The sequence below is a fragment of the Cryptomeria japonica genome, chromosome 9, assembly GCF_030272615.1.
Source record: "Cryptomeria japonica chromosome 9, Sugi_1.0, whole genome shotgun sequence".
Classification (NCBI taxonomy): Eukaryota; Viridiplantae; Streptophyta; class Pinopsida; order Cupressales; family Cupressaceae; genus Cryptomeria; species Cryptomeria japonica.
Window position 1 is genome coordinate 191,740,505 of NC_081413.1, and position 17,359 is coordinate 191,757,863.

General features: G+C 37.5%; 1 protein-coding gene across 2 annotated transcripts; it reads right to left on the reverse strand.

Annotated features, from left to right (window-relative positions):
- Positions 1-3,134: 3,134 nt before the first annotated feature.
- Positions 3,135-16,643, reverse strand: LOC131040962 (uncharacterized). Of its 2 annotated transcripts, none has more exons than XM_057973931.2 (2): positions 16,247-16,639; positions 3,135-3,425 (listed from the first exon to the last, which is right to left on the reverse strand). In XM_057973931.2, exons 1-2 carry the CDS (start codon positions 16,589-16,591, stop codon positions 3,243-3,245), a joined length of 528 nt encoding a protein of 175 aa, XP_057829914.2. In that variant the 5' UTR covers positions 16,592-16,639; the 3' UTR covers positions 3,135-3,242. The 2 variants fall into 2 exon arrangements, with proteins under 2 accessions (XP_057829914.2, XP_057829915.2); XM_057973932.2 differs by lacking the exon at positions 3,135-3,425 and adding an exon at positions 4,974-5,105 and having other exon boundaries at positions 16,247-16,643.
- Positions 16,644-17,359: the final 716 nt, after the last annotated feature.

The following is a 17,359-nucleotide window of genomic DNA, read 5'->3' on the forward strand; positions in this document are numbered from 1 at the left end:
AGAGATTCTCCTTGATCCAGAGAGATAGAGTAGGATGCAGGACGGTTCAGGTGGAAGTACCTAAGGTAGGGAAAAATCAAGATAACATCACTCCTAAGGATTATGAAATCATTACTGTGAACTTGGGTAAGCTTACTCAGGGCCAAGAGATCCAAGATTTTAATGATTCTTGCAACGCCCTCAAGGCAAGACTAGCCAAGGAAAAGGAGAAAAGAAAGAAGGTTGAAGATGAGAATGAGCAATGGAAGAGATATGTTCAACATTTGACAAAACCTATAGATCGGGAGGAGGTACCTGTTGCTCCGCCCATACCTCTTCCACAAGAATCATTAAAAGATTATGAGGACATGAAGACAACTTTCAGAGAAGCTAAAGAATGGACTGCTAATGCCTCATAACGTGCTAACATACTCATTGAGAACCTGATATCAGCACATGACTCCACATCTTCCTTATTGAGCAGAATTCAAGACATGGCTGAAGCTTGGGAAGATATTGAGGATATTTAGAGAAGAATCATTCCATATCTAAAAACAATCAAAGGACTTTCTCGACAGGATCTTATAGACAAAAAAGTCACCCAGCCCGGTGACCTATACGATTTCAGCACTTGGTACTTTGCCTTGGTTACAGGGGTTGAATCTTTGAGAAAATTTGAGGCTAAGTGTTCAGAAATTGAAAACACCATCAAAGATATTCAAGACAAGGTCTTCTTTGTGGTTGCTGATATATTGCAACAGGATGAGGTGCGAGAGAAGCATCTGCGTGCAGAGAATTTGAGGGCCAAAGTTCAAGGAAACTTCTTCAAAGTTTCAGGGCCAATTCTCAGGGAGGATCTCTCCAGAGTTTTGAGCTTTATACGCATAGACGAAAATTTCCTAACACAAGCAACTAGCTGGGAAGACACTCTCGCCACTTGTACTGATGATGTGGATATGGTTGACTTCCAAATTAGCAACTTGCCAAGTGTTGCCATAGAGGAGGTGCGACTTCTTGTGTCCAGGTACATTGAATCTACAAAGAAGGAAACTGGACACTCATCTCAATGAGAATAGTAGTTGCACCACTTGTCTCCTCCTTGTTCATTTTAACTGTTAGAGTTTGGGGAAACCCTAATTAGGGTTTTAAACTTTTAATCTGAGCCCTTGATCATTGTTCAATCTCGGTCGTTCATAATTTCTTGACTACTATATAAGGTTGTCTCCTCTCATTTGGAGAGTGTGAGGTTTTTGAAATATTGTTGCATGAAGGTTATTTTTCAAATAATATATTACATGTGTGCTTTCTCTTAAGGCTTTGTAATCCCTATTGTTTGAGTGATTAAGCAAGGTTTTCAATTTCTTCAACATATTAGTTCAGAATTTATTTCATGTTGTTAGTTGAATGAAAGATCTGATAAGTATTGGTTTATGGTATATCTCCACTCATAATTTTGGTGAATGGATGATTTTCATTCACTGTGCAAAGTTAGTCTGAGTTTTTTCCATTCTATGCATGCTTAAACTTCCGATCATAAGCACATCCCTTGAAGATTGCATCCACTTTGTGTAAGTTGTCTTAAGTGAGGCAGAACAAAGTGTGGTTTATTGAGTTCACCAAATCAATACCGTCTTTGGATTCATATGATTAGAGTAGAATTCTCAACCCTTATCACTTTTGTCCTTTTTGAAAGTCTTAAACCCCGAAAAATCCAAAAAAAGGAGAAAGAGAGAGTTTTAATTGACAAATTCATCTAAGTCCCAAAGTTGTCGACAATTCGTTCAAGCGTAAGTCCCTTTGTGTATTACCAGCAAATCACAACGCCCATTGAGCTTATCCACACGTCAAGACCTGACAAAAGAAACCTTGGAATCGCCATATGATCTTCTAGCAATCTTAGCATAAGCGGTGATTTTTCAAGAGAGGATAAATTATCTTTGGGTACTTTATTCTAAATGTTTGGTAGATGATAAAACAGACACCAACACCTCGCAATATCATGAACCTGATATTTCATAGCCTCCAATTAAATGTTCTTTGTTGGACCCTCTTATTGAGTTGTTGAAATCAATGTCCACACTACAAAAGCCCTTTAAACTTGTTCTTTCGTAGTCAATGATTTTTCATTTTATGTTACAACTTATTCAATGTAAAATCCAGTTAACAAGAAGAATTCATATCATAAAATAAACCCTTGTCACCTATTTTAACCCTTGAATAGTAAATTGGCTACTATGCTAACATTCAGTATAAACATAGCTTAGGCCTTCAGCCACATTTGTAATTTATGTATATTGCTCTTTGGTGTAGAGTTTTTTATTTTTCATTTTTGTCTTTACAAAATGGTCTCCCAAAGCAATTCATCAATTAGGCCTTCAGCCACATTTGTAATTTATGTATATTGCTCTTTGGTGTAGAGTTTTTTATTTTTTATTTTTGTCTTTACAAAATGGTCTCCCAAAGCAATTCATCAATTGGGCATTTGCCAGTCATTTTATGTGTTTCATCTTAGAAAAGTAGTGATTTCAAAGAAAAATAAATAAATAAATAAATCTTCTTTAATCAAACAATCTTTACTTTCAACTTGCCATTCCTTTATAAAAATATCTTGGCAGACCAAAACTTTGGGAACCAAAAACTAAATCTTGCAGTGTGGCATTATGCGTTTGCTAATGCATTTACATGTGTATCCTATGTTCTATTTATTTAGATATTTTCCAATGCCTTGGATCGTAGCATTGGATCTTATTTTGTTGTATATAATGGATTTGACTTCTATGATTTTTCACATTTCTAGCATCTTTGAACTAACTGTGGCCATTTTTCTTCTATATTTTTTCATAATTTCTTGTATCTTACAACTAAACTAATGAAGCATTCAATCCCCAAAAAATACTCAAGGGATGTTTGGATGTTCGTTTATAAGCATGATGTACAGATCTGTTTTTCAGGACAAAAAGAGGCCAATATGGGCATACAATGAGCGAAGTGCTATTGGATTTTGAGCTCTTCTACATGCTAAGAATGGGAGAGTTTTGACAGCTGAACCTGAAAAATTGCATGCTAATATAGAAGAAACAATTTCCAATTCATTATCACCGGCTGTTTACCTTCAACGCAGCTAGATTTTCCCCATCAAATAGAATGCAAGTGTATAAATGATTGACCACAAAGAATGAATTTTAAGTGATAAATTGAAGAGGATTTGAGCTCAACATTCTGTGGGGTATTGCAACAAACCATACACAAAATGAATGTTCATTTCACTTACAAAGCTTCAACTTCTTGAAAAAAGGAGCAACTAGAGTTTTTGGATAAGGTTTAGTTGCCAAACAAGTAGGTATATTTTCTGGTTGTTCAATCCATAGTTTGTGACCAATCTCAGCTCCTTTAAGCTTCTCTGACAAGTTGACAAGCTGAGCTTCCCCTTTTACTTCGAGAGTGACCTGCAAGATGAGCAGTAATGAGGATGAGGTGCCCCATGTGCTTCTGTAATGAGTTCTCTCACTAAAAAACTACACAATTGAATCCTAATTAAACATCACAAAATTTGACACATCACAAAATAAACACCATCTACTTAAACTTTAGTAGTTATTATGAGTCGTCTCCTCATATATTCACATATAGTTTCCAGGCTAGCTCTAGATTTTTCATTGCATTGACTACTCAGGTCAACTGAGTACTAACAATAGGAGAAGCAGAGGTCAATCTCAAATCCTGCCGCATTGTAAGGGGCACGCATGGCATGGGTCATATCAAAAAACAGCAATATTCTTTGACATATTGATATTATTACAGTTTGGAATAAAATAATTGTGAAAACTTAAACTCTTAAAGGTTCTAAAATGGCAAAATAATCGATTGATTTGAAAAGCTTTACAAAGATGCAATTTGACCCAATGTAGTTGATATTTCCTGATTCTAGCTTTTTTTTTTCATACAATCATGCAATACAGGTATTAAATCATTACATAATTATATGATTGAGAATATTCTTTGCACAGTAATAAATACGTTTAAATGAAACCAAGTTGTTATCTTGGAATAAACATTAAAATGTTTTGGATGTAGTTTTCTACTGTCTTCTTTTCTGAGTAGCGGAAAAAAATGCATTCTGATAGAGATACTAGCCTTTATGTCCAAAATAATGAGTGCTCAAATATCCTAACTATAAACATTTAATATTTTCAATTATTAGTTTGACAGAACCAGCTTTATTGATCTGTAAAATACTGGTGATACTCTCCTAGCATTCATAAACTATAGATTCTTGCTTTCAACTATGCCAACAGTTTCAAGAATACTGTTTCTCCACTACCATTGAATGTTCTAACAGTCTAACATGTTCATATCAGTTGCAGAACACATAAAGAAACATGAAACAAGAAAAAACCATGCAAAAGAAGCACACGGACAGACTGAAACACATAACAGCAGCTTTTGCTCTCATGCCACTATCTTCCAGTTCAATACAAGTGTTTACAATACCTCTAGGACAAATGATGGCCACAACAAGGTTGCAACAAGCTCCAAACAGTACTAATATTCCTTGGCACCTTAAAAACCCCTCCTCATGAACTTCAAACAGTCAAAATGAATTTAGAATGAAGGATACAGTGAGAGCCAACCCCTCAAATGTGTTTCGGATGCCTTTTTATTATGTCCCGACACCTTTCTCGGCACCAAAAGGCAGCTCAGACATCAAGAAATCAAATTGAATGTCAAAAAGCCTTCACACTCGATGCTCTGTCAAAACAGTGACAAATTCCTTTGACATAAGTACAGTCTCTTCTGCACTGTACCCCACTGATCATCAATGAAGTCATTCCAAGGCCTAAGACAATCTTCATGACTAGTAATGGAATATCTTGACCCATTGTTTAGCAAATTGATCTAATTTTTGGATCATTTACCTAAAAAGAATATTATAGAATACATATTCTATCTTTAGTCAATACTACCATACTGAGTTAATGGAAGGGTATACATATCTTTTATAATCAGCATAATGTAATTCAAAAAGGTAACCAGTACTTAAAGCTAGAGGTAATTTTTGCCTAGGATGATGTGTCATATTGGGCTATCAACAATTTGCATTTCACCTCCTATCCAATTCTCGCTCACTATAAACAACAGGAAATGAGATTAATATGTGAAATATGCATACATAAAGAAATGTGTAAGCTATAGGTAAATATGTAAATATGGTGCTTCTGGTATCTGTCGTTTGGGTTAGTTATGCCTAAAAGATATCCTACTGTATTATTACATCATGATAAACCAGCTCTGATACCAAATGATGACAAACTACCTCCAAAGCAATGAATGGCAACCTACTGCCAAATGATGGCAAACTATTTCTGCCTTAAATGGCAACAAGAACTTGGAACAATAACGTATATTACTAATGATACATGAGATTAACGGAGCAACGAACTATATACTGATGTGAGGGTAGGAAATCAACATAAGCACATTAGTGTCTGTTATGATCAACAACTCAGAAAACAGAACACCCGAAAACAATTTTATCTTTGTAATATATATAAGGATGAATACAGTTTATTGATCGCAATCTTAATGCCAATTACACAAACCCGAAAACAACTTCAATCCGATCCTCCTTCCCTGTCGTTTCTATCACTCCTTCCTCAAGAAATGTTGACACCCCTTTTCCGTTTATGTTTCCATCTGGTGTTTATCTCTTCCAACCTGATCAATGTTCATTTTGTTCGATCAATGACAAAACTCCACCACTAATCTGTTTTGGCCTGGATCCCACTCCCATTCAGTTTCTCCTCCCTGGCGTCTCTGTCTCAAGACCTCTTAAGGGTCTGCAAAATACCAAAAACCTCTCAACCAACTATCCCTTGCTCCGTCGATCGGGGATGTATTCTGCCCCGTTGTTTTCCTCCTCTGTTCCCTTCTCACTGTTACCTTTTCCCTCATTGCCCAATCCAACGATTTCCTTCTGCCCACAACTTTGCATAACTATTTCCCCAATGGCAATGACTTCTCCATAACTAAATCTTGACGGAAGAGAATAACCGTTGATGAGGAGTGTGAACACAAAAATGAACAACCAAAATAAGAAAAGCAAAACATGGACCAATGCTACTGCATCAAGCTCCCCCAGAGACAAAAGAAAGCATAAGCTTTGGCACATGAGAGCATCAATGGAATGACACAATATCTTTCCCTCAAGAGATTCTCTCTCATTGACCCCCTAAGTATGCACAATCAATTACCTTCTTGCAACACAAAATCAATCCATGGTCCTCGAGCTCTACTGATAGGACTGTTGTAACCTTCATAGGCCTCCTGGAAATCAAGAGCATCCACATTTAGATCCTTCAAGCTCTCAAACCCAACACTAGTAGCCTGAATGTCATGAAACAACAAACTGCTTTGACTCAACGTATCAGAAACCTCGCTTGCCATTTTAAACAATTCATGAAGTTGTCCCTTCTTGAAATAGGAACCTATATCTAATCACAATCTGATTAATGGCTCTGGATTTCGTGCACATTCTCCACTCTCCTCCTTTCTTAGGTAATAGAGTTGTAGGAACAGCACAAGGGCTAAGACTCTCTCTTATCAAACCTTTCTCAAGTAATTCTTCAACCTCTAACTCTATAAACTCAACATCTCTATTTGCTGCAACCTCTTCAACTGCTGCAATCTCATTCTTTGCTTCTTCGTTTTCAGCCACTATAGCAGTTATCTTTTCATCTTCATTCTTTTCTTTCATGCCTTCCAAGAGACATGTCCCTACTGAAACTCCTTATCTTCTACTTCTTTTCCATTTCCTGCAATCACAACATTATTAGGAAAATAATTCTTTTCCAAGGCATCCAATCGACTTTCAATCTTTTACAACTCTGCATGGAGCTTCCTCTGCTCCACTTCTTCCCAATACTCTTACCAAAATGGGATTATCATGGGTCTCCTCATGACCCATCTCATCTTTCCCTTCGAATTCATCTTCTTCCTCAAAGACTCACACATCCCTCACAAACAAACTTTCCCTCACAATCTCATGCAATCTTTTGTGCCTCCTCTACTATCTGCAGTCACAAGTCTCCTCTCACTTGCAACAAATCCCTCTAGGACTTAAGCCCTCTGCAGTTACAAGTCTCCACTTACCTGCAACAAAACCTTCTACAACTCAAATCCTCTACAATTACAGAATCCTCTTCTGCAACAAACTCCTTCTAGGGTTTTCTCGAGACAACCTTCAAGATTCTTCTACTCACAAGTCCTGGCAGATCCTCTCCACTCTCAGGATCTTGTGGCCCTGAAACCAAAATGATGACAAAAATCTCTAATACCAAAATGATGACGAACAAGCTCTAATACCAAATGACGACAAACGAGCTCTGATACCAAATGATGATAAACTACCTCCAAAGCAAGGGCAACCGACTGCCAAATGATGGCAAACTATTTTTGCTTTCAATGGCAACAGGAAATTGGAACAATGACATAAATTACTAATGATGCAACAGGAACTACATGAGATTAACAGAGCAACGAACTATATGCTAATGTGAGGACAAGAAATCAACATAAGCACATCAATGTATGAGACGATTGACAACTCAGAAAATAGAACACCCAAAAAACTATTTTATCTTTGTAATATATATAAGGATGAATACAGTTTATTGACTGCAACCTTAATGCCAACTACACAAACCCAAAAACAACTTCAACCCGATCCTCCTTCCCTGCCGCTTCTATCACTCCTTCCTTAGGAAACATTGACACCCCTATTATGTTTCTGTTTCTGTCTAGTGTCCATCTCTTCCAACCCAATCAATGTTCACTCTATTCGATCAATGACAAAACTCCACCATCAATCTGTTTTGGCCTGGATCCCACTCCTGTTTGGTCTCTCCTCCCTGGCGTCCTCTGTCTCAAGACCTCTTAAGGGTCTATGAAATACCAAAAACCTCTCAACCAACTGCCCCTTGCTCTGTTGATCGGGGATGTATTAAGCCCTACCGTTTTCCTCTTTTGTTCCTTTCCCACCGTTACACCTTTTCCCTTGTTGCCCAATCCAACGATTTCCTCCTGCCAACGACTTTGCACAACTATTTCCCCGATGCCAATGACCTATCCATAACTGAATCTTGACATAAGAGAATAACCGTTGATGAGGAATGTGAAATTCCCCTCCAATAAGCACACCAACAGATTCTCAACACTCAGCAAACCAAACTTGTGGGACAAAGAACACAAAAATGAACAACCAAAACAAGAAAAGCAAAACATGGACCGATGCTTCTGCATCACAAAGACATAAAGAAACCAATTTCATCTCAATAGTCGAACAGATTGATATATTACCAATGGACTGTTGACATAGAGGGAGAATATATGACTTTGATTGATGATATTTCAAATTTTCAAACAACCAAATAACTCTAGACGGGTAAGGGAATCGCATGAATCTGCACTAGCATCAATAATAATAACCCAACTCCTGCAAGTTACAGAAATAAAAGATTACTTTTCACAATCAAACAAAAAAGCAATAGACTCACAAAAGGTAAAATACATTATTCTTCAAAAGGTAAAATACAAAAGGTGGCTTGGGGTTGACCTGCTTATGGATGCCTTTTCATTATTCTTCAGACATTTTTATAAACTAGAAAATCATGAAGTCATACAAGAATCCATAATCACTTGTAACAGATTTATTATTGTAAACTTACTAACTAGTTTACAAGTTTTAAACAATGCTCATCCAAATCAACTTAACCTTTATTTTAATCAACTCCCCATTACAAACTATGAAATATCTTCCCTATCATAATGGTAAGATTTTGCTAATGAGTACCCTATTACAGGTCTAACCCTCAAGAAGATGTGTACTCACCACTTTACAATCAATCAATGATTTAATTTTCTCTATCTAAACAATTTGTAAATTTTGGGCTCTAGAACATATGTAATAAGGTGTGCACCTAGCTTAAGGTTAGCAGCTGTGCACTGATTTAGGATGGCCAAAGCCCCAAATAGAGATACTTACCTACGATATTCTCAACTTGCAAAGTGAATTGGTTTTGTAAATTTGCTTTTTCTTTTTACTTTGAGAACTATTCATGTAATACATATCTTTTGCTCTGTACAGGATGATTTTTTTCCCATATCTCACAGTGTGATTCTCCGTAATTGGCATTCCTTTTAACATTAGCACAAAACACAACCAATGTCTAAAAAGTTTTTTCTTAAAAAATAAAGCACTGAACAGACAAAACATTTCGACAATTTAGTTTTCCAAAGGCAAGCATGTTCATGATTATCTGTCATGGTAAGCTACTGGTAGGTGTCCTATAATTCACAGCAATCATCCTTGTAATGCAACCATGTGCTACTTCTATCAGCCAACCTGGTTCGTATAACCTGGGAGTCGAAACATATGCTGAACAATGGAATAGGATATTCATCTGATCCCGTATATTGATCACTATCCTCTAAACTGATTTTCAGATATAATCCTTAACCTTAAGAAAGTCTCGAACTGTTCCCCACATGCACCTACACAGCAATTGCCTCATCACTATCTGCAAATTGAATGACTGGGTATGATGGTTTTGTGAGCCTCACTATGAAACAAGTAAACTCCTAGAACTCATAATCTAAAACTGTTAGCTTGACTCAAACCAAACTAAGTATTTTCTTGAAACACTGGAAGTCTATCAAGGTGATCCAATAAGAGATTTAATAATATCTCAAACACCTTAAATAACTATAATATAGAGACTTCTAATTTATCATGAATTTATCAATGACTTTTACCTTTTTGTATACGTGTATACTACCCAAGAAAATTTAGAGGCCAAGTCCTCCAATATGAGAAACAGGGTCGTAGTATTACATCTTGTCTGATATTATCTTGTAGTTGGATGCATAATTTGTAGCCACCCTTATTTATTGGAAGGTCCAATGTCACTGGTCGAATCAGTTAAAAATGAAACACCTACTTTTCTTGACAACTAAAAACTCTTGGGAATCTACATACAAACCTATGTTAAATCCAAGAGTATTGATAAGGGAGTTCTTTGTATTGTCAAGCCATCCATCAGACGAAAGAGAAACAGAAACCCCATACTTTTGCCATGAGCTGCTAAAGCAACGGCCTTTTCCACTTTTTCTTTTTTGGTTATCCAGCATGAATTTTGTTGTACCGAATCATCTAATGTTGGGTGCTTTGACAGACAGTACCATGGATGGTAGAATGATTGACAAGCCAACAGAACTGTGGATGGAGGAATAAATTATAATTGTGATAGATCTGCAGTCTCATGGATGATGGAATGATTAAATGAGATATACTCAACAGTGCCCAAAGGAATAGTGGTCGTTGTGAATTTTTAACCAACAAAAATGGATGGTAGCATGATTAATAAATGATAAGTCAACAGTCCCATGAATGTTGCCATTTGTAAACAAGATATAGCCAATACTTCCAAGGACCAAGAGTGATGATAGCAGAGATTAACTGAATGTTTAGCCAACTGTCTGTCATGGATAATGTCAATATGAGTGAAAAGTTCTATAAGGGATTGCAGCAGAACTAAATGCATATTTATTGAGTTGGAAATAATATGATGATGACTGGAGTGGTTATACTGAGTTACTTCTGCTATTTTGTTATGGTTGGGTGATTGAGATGGCAGTTGATGGAGTATCATATTAGTGATGTCTTATGGCAATGGTTGTCAACTGACACTTGCCCATGGGATACAGTTTCGCGACGGTCTCCACTTGCAATGTACCAATAAAGTTTTGGTTACCAACTTGCGTGGAGCATGCATGCAGAAGCCGAACATATGGCCATGTATTTCATCGTTGGGCAAGGATATTCATGGAATAGCTCATAAAATGTTAAAACACTTTTTGTTACATTTTATAAGTTTCTTCTATTTCAATGGCCCTTATACAGCAAGCAGTTTTCCCTAGCAGTGAATGAATAATGCTATGTGTATATGTGCATGTTTCTCTTGTTAAATATTTCAGCATTTTTTTTCAGGTCTTTACGATGGATTTGCAGCAGATCCAAATTTGGTATGGTTTCTGTATACCGATTTAAAATAGATCCAAACCATTTAGATTCCATCTTTGGCATGCAGAAGCCTGCCAAAAGTAGATCCGGGAAAGATTAAGCATTGGTCCCTCTTCCTCAAGGACAGACCAATGCAATTATAGCTGAGAGTCAGGTATCATCATAGGGTGTAATGTGGTGAAATAGGTGTTCACAGGTTTATGCATGCAAACTAGGAACTAGACACATTTCACAAAAGCATTATATTAAGGAGAAATGAGCTCAATAAATTCAACCTCAATTTTGTTGGGAAGAAGGTTGAATACTGATTGGGCTCTACTCCTTTTGATTGAGTTGAAATGGATAATGCAAAGGTGTAAAATGAATGCTAGATATAAGGCTTAAGATGGAAAATTGACATAAGCCAGCAACTTCAGATTTGATATGCAGACATAAACATAGATCTGGAATGGGGAAGATGAGTAGGATCTATCACTGGAATCCAAGCCCGAAAATACGAGACAATGGTGCTCTGGGTGACCCTATCCTCAAAATGTTGGATACGGGCAACAAAAACCTTTTCTGAATCAAAATGCTGCTCAGAATCAATCCCAGAAGTTTCGCCAGAAATTTGTCGAAAATAGGTGTGTGGGGCAACCTTGTCATCCACTTTTAGCTCCTGCAAAAGCTGGATTTGATCGTCTGTCTTCTCTGCCTAATTTTGCAATTACAGCTTCTGAACCTGTCACTTGCACAGAGAAGAAGGGAAAAAGTGTTGGGAATAGGGGTTTGGCTAAGTCAAACCCTGGGTTTGGAATTACCCTATTATTAAATTGAAATGGAATTGAAATGTACAGCGTGCTCTAGGACGCGCCTAATCTGGCTCCAAAACCACGCTATCGTACGACCGATAACTTTCGTGTTATGCAGACACAAAAACTGCAGAATAGACGCAGAATGGCTACGGGGCTCAGCAGAAGCATTGCGGCCGCTGTCCCCCACTATAGTATAACACAAAAGTTATCGGTGTACGGCAGGGCATTTTTGGAGTCAGAATAGCTACAGCCCGTGCTCTAAAAGGGTTAGAGGCTAGATCTGAATTAAAATACTGAATATTGGAATGTGATGCCTTGATGAATCTTTCTTTGAAGTCTTCATACAAAGGTTGATGTTGTTAGGTAGGATGTAAGATGTCTTCAAAATGTCTTGATTGTGGATGCCATCTTGAATACTTGAAACTTGAATACTTGACCTCTCCTTCAATGTCTTGAAAATGCTTGATTGCTTGCTCACTTGGATTGAATTGGATTTGAACTTGAATCATGTAGAGAGGATGTAAGATGGATGTTCAAATGGGATAAGGCTTGCTTTTATACCTCTACTCACCAAACGTGTGTGTAATTTTGAGACAGGCTGACACGGGAAGGGAATTCCTGATCAAATTTTATCATCATTGTCAGGACCAAAAATGGGACCCTTTAAGCGGGACAAGGGCACTCGAGGCACCTTTGTCCAGCTTATCAGGGTTGAACAAAGGACACAGACCAGGTGATAGGTAAGAGTTGCAATTTGAAGCCGATGTGAGCAAAATCAAACATGGTCAAAGCATGGAAGGCCAAAACGCCAAAATGAGGCCTAACCGCCTAAGTGAGGATGAAAATGGCATAGAGATACAATTTATTAGGCTACATAAGGCACATTTGAGCTGTCATTAAGGGTCCATAATATTTAATTTTCTCATCCTACAAATACTCCAAAAAATATGAATTAAAGAACTGAACAATTCCAAATAATGATCGATATGATTGTAAGGATATGCCATTCAAAGCATTAAAAAATTTCAATTTTGTAGTATCACCATAAAACAATTTTAAAAGCTATATGTTTCTATTGACAAATTTGCTGTTCCATAAGACTTGTTTATCCTTTTGGTTGGTCGAGACATCCAAGTACAGATTCTGCAACTACAATCACCAAAAAAGCAATTGGAGCATGCCATGACACAAACTAACCCAAACCCAACCGGCTCCTTGAACCATAATTCAGGCTTTTCAACATAGAAGCAGAATGATCCAGGTGGATTCTCCAATTAAAACTCCAGGTATACTCCCAAGTCCATTCTTATGGACTGTGGTAATGCAAAATCATGTTTCTAGATCTAGACTATGACCAAACTCTCTAGTAGTTTGCAAAACTTCAAAGATCATCAATCCATCTCCACCAGATGCCACACACACATTTCTAGTGGCATGATATAATCTGGGCAGATTGGAGGTGTCGCTGACTTGCCACCCAAGCGTGCAACAAACCTTATGCCATCTTCATCATTTACTTTGTCAGGGTTCTAGACACCTACAGACCAAACTGCTTAGGTCCACTAACAAAATGCAATACTACCTAGTGCTGAAAGTGTTGCTACCATTGTCTTTGAGGGAGTGGAGCCCCCTATATGATCATCACAGCTGATGCTGTTTAGACTAACCATCAGAAGGTGAACAGTCAAATGGAAGATCAATCATTTGAACTTCCACAGCATACATATACATCTGTGCGGGCATGTGCCTTGTGGTGTGTGGGCATGTGCCTTGTGGTGCGTGCGCATGTGTGTTTGTGGGTGTGTGTGCATATATATACATCTGTGTGGGCATTCGCATTGTGGTGTGCATGTGTGTTTATGGACGTGTGTGCGCATGCATACATATACATCTGTGTGGGCATGTGCATTGTGGTGTGTGTGCATGTGCATCTATGCCACAAGGGTGTGGGAGGTATCATACATTATAGCATAAACATAGCTAGTGGAAGGTAGACAGTCATCTCTCTCTCTCTCTCTCTCTCTCTCTCTCTCTCTCTCTCGCATGTCATGTACAAAACACAAAGATTAATAAGTTTTTCTGTTCCGGATTTTAATAGCTTTCCTATGTCTTTCTCTCTCTGAGTTATTCTTGATCTTACTTCCATATATGAAACATTCAGATTCTTACAGTTTAGAGCGTTGTCCTCCGCATATCTGGTGGGATCACAATCAAAGAAAACCAGGCTATTTAATGCCATACTTACAACAATAAAACCTATGCTCAATTTAGACGTAGACTGAAAAAATGATCCCTACAGCTTTATGAATGCTTACAATTAAAATTTGTATCATTCATTAAACATCCAGTGTCCTTTGGATGAAAAACTTTCGGCATCATTGTAATCCTACAAAACATATTCAAGACCCACACCGTATTCTACACACAAATAAATATGGTCTTGACTCTTTCCTTTTACCCTTTTGTAACTCTTCACATCCTAATAAAATTTTGTCTTGCGTGTAAACTACCCACAGGATGAATCTTTTAAGCTGTGCTTGTCATTAATTAGGAAGAATTGGTAGTTAGGGTTTGGTATAGTCAAACAAGGTCAGTTCATAGGACTTCCACTTACCAGTTGATATCCTTGTTTTGTGCATTCCCCGATCAGATGAGGGGTGTTTGAAGCATATCCTGGGAATGCATTATAAGACTCTTCGACCATAACTTGTGTTGAAAACATAGACCATGTTTCATTGTATTAGATCATGCCCTTCAAAGACAATAGAGAAAGTTGCTTCTACAGTGATGCAAAACCAAAAAGTTTGGCTGATTCTTAAATTAATAAATATATGATATAGCTATAGTTGCAAGATGAAACTAGATCCTCTCCAGCTTACATTTTCTCAGTATCACTTTGTAGTTTTGGTCTTCTGGTTCTTCTCATTACAACCTAGAATTTCTACAGCATCACTTTCTACTATTGATCCGCTGATTCCTCATTTATAACGCTTTACTATGATACAATATAGTGCAACTTGGTCAGGAGATGCAAAAGGTCATGGCAGGGCAAAGTGGAATAAATCATGCATCTATCTTTAAAAATATGGTACGTAAATGCATAGTTGGTTGAAACTCAAATTTCCATACAGTTGTATTCATTTGGTAGGCATTTTCTACCAGGAAAACAACTATTAGAGTTGCATGGCAAAACACGGAATAAGGATGACACGCATTTGAAAAACACTAAGAATGCCTATTTGTATGCATTTGATTCCGACTATTTTAATTTTGACCCAAGATGCTCAGAACGCAAACATTAACACATGCTTATTAGACACAAAAGTTTAAAGTTTAAAGTTTAGCTGGATAGAAATTACCCAGCAAGGAGTACACACTGATTGTGAAGTCCAGTACAGTCAGTCCCATTGATCCGGGCATTACACCTAATTGTAATAAATGTCACCTAAGCTCTGTAAACTGTAAAAACCCAAGTCTCAACTCAGCATGCCCTGCAAGAGGACTGAAACAAAAATACTACTTCGAGTAAAATCTTTTTTTGCAGACTTCCTCTGCTAGAAAACACCTATTAGGGCTATATAGACTTTCTACGGGAAAACACCCTTTAGTCTCTTAAGGCAATTGAAAAAACGCCTAAAAAACCTGTTCACTGACATTTAATTTTTGACTTGGCGTTTACCATTCGGTGATGCTCGGGCTCAAATTGCTAACCAATGCCAGTTAGGAAGTCCCAGTTCAAGAAAAATTCTCAAACATGATAAACGCACCAGGTCACTGGAGACTAAACAACTCTTGTAACCCGAGTGTTACAATTGCAGGAATAATAACTCCCGTCTTGCAAACCGTCAAAATTCAAGTATCGCTTCTGTTTACTCACAGCAGGTTCATAATATTCTATGCACACTTTTCAGGCAAGTGGAAAGTAGCCCGATAAAATAATGGGGCATTTGGGAAACATACAAACAGAGTATTGCAGGCATTTGAGAAGACACCCAAGTGGGCTATGTGTAATTGAAAAAAGGTAATCAGGCATTTGAAAATACATCCGGAATTATATATGGACACATGGTAATCAAGCATTTGGCGAAAACCTGGAGAGCCATATTCAAGCAGTTATAAAGGCACTCAACAGGTTTGCGTAAAGTTTTCATACATGGTAATCAAGCATTTGGGTAAACACTGCATAGCCAATTGCAGGCTTTTAAAAAGGCATCCAGCAGGGCTATGAGCATTTTGGGTAATCATAATTAAGCATTTGGTAAACACCGACATAGCCAGATGCAAGCATTTGACAAGACATCCAGCTGGACGGTGTGCCCTTCATAAGACTATGAAACGATCAAACTTCAATATTATATAAAAGACAGCTCAATTGCAAGGTTGTTTTATTCATTACCTTGTGCATTTTGTCCAGATTATCATCCCCACAGTACTTGGTGGTATAATGATCCTCCCTATTCATCCAAACAGCAGCAACAGAAGCATGGCAACCCTGAGTGATGACACTACCCATTGGCCAGCTGTCAATCAGATCCCTTCTCATCACCACATATTGGACTAACACATCATCAGTGTTTCCCATGTCGGATGCCATGCTGACAGCTATGAAATGATTGTACCGCCTCGGAGCAGGCTGTAATATGGTTTGTGAAAGCCGAGGTTTTGGTAGGGTGGATCTGAAGAATGAATTGAATGTGGGTTTTGCAGGGTTAAACTGATCCAAGTATTTAGACGTAGTCATTGTAAGGGATTCGATGCCTCCATTGTTTTTCGAGGGAGCGTTCGGAATAAGAATCTTACAAATTTTCCAAGAACCGTCAATTTTATTTTTTTTTAATTAAATTTTTTTCCCTCTTTTAATTATTATTATAAATATGAGGTATTTTAATTGTTTTAAATGTGGATCTATGGGGATTGTTTTAAATGTGGGTTTATGACCTGGCTAGCCCTTAATTATCTTGGATTCAAGTGAATGGCGTGAAGTTAAGCATGACATAACAATCAGATATATTTGTATTCCTTTTGGTATAGGGATCTCTCAAATAGAAATGTGGAATCGGTTCTTGTCCAAAATCAAATGCAAATTTTTAAATTAGACCAATCATTTTTTATGTTTGGCTCAATGAAGACAAAATGCCAATAAAGTCCTCTTGGTCAGCCATGTGTACATCTCTTCAAGTTGGCTTCTTTCTAAAAAGTGTTATAATTAGCTTACGCAACTGATTAGGAGTTTTCTTTGGGCTAATTGGGGAAAAAAGAAAGCATTGCCTACTTCTTCATGGATTGATTGCATCTAACCAAAAATATAGAGGGGGGTTGGAAATTATTGATCCTTTTACTCAAGACATTTGTCTAACAAATAAATGGATTATAAGGACCTTGGATGGGGATGCTCTTTGAAAGCATTTGGTTTGCCATTGCATACAAATTTCTACAACTGGTCGCTCTTGGGACTTGATTAATTGGAAGAATAAGCCTCTTCTAGCACCTTTTTTCAAGACTCATAGTT

Coding starts and splice junctions, on each gene's coding strand:
- LOC131040962 (XM_057973931.2), bottom strand. CDS start 16,591: ATGACTACGTCTAAATACTTGGATCAGTTTAACCCTGCAAAACCCACA. Junction 3,426..16,246: donor ATCTGGACAAAATGCACAAG/GTAATGAATAAA, acceptor CTCATCTTGCAG/GTCACTCTCGAAGTAAAAGG.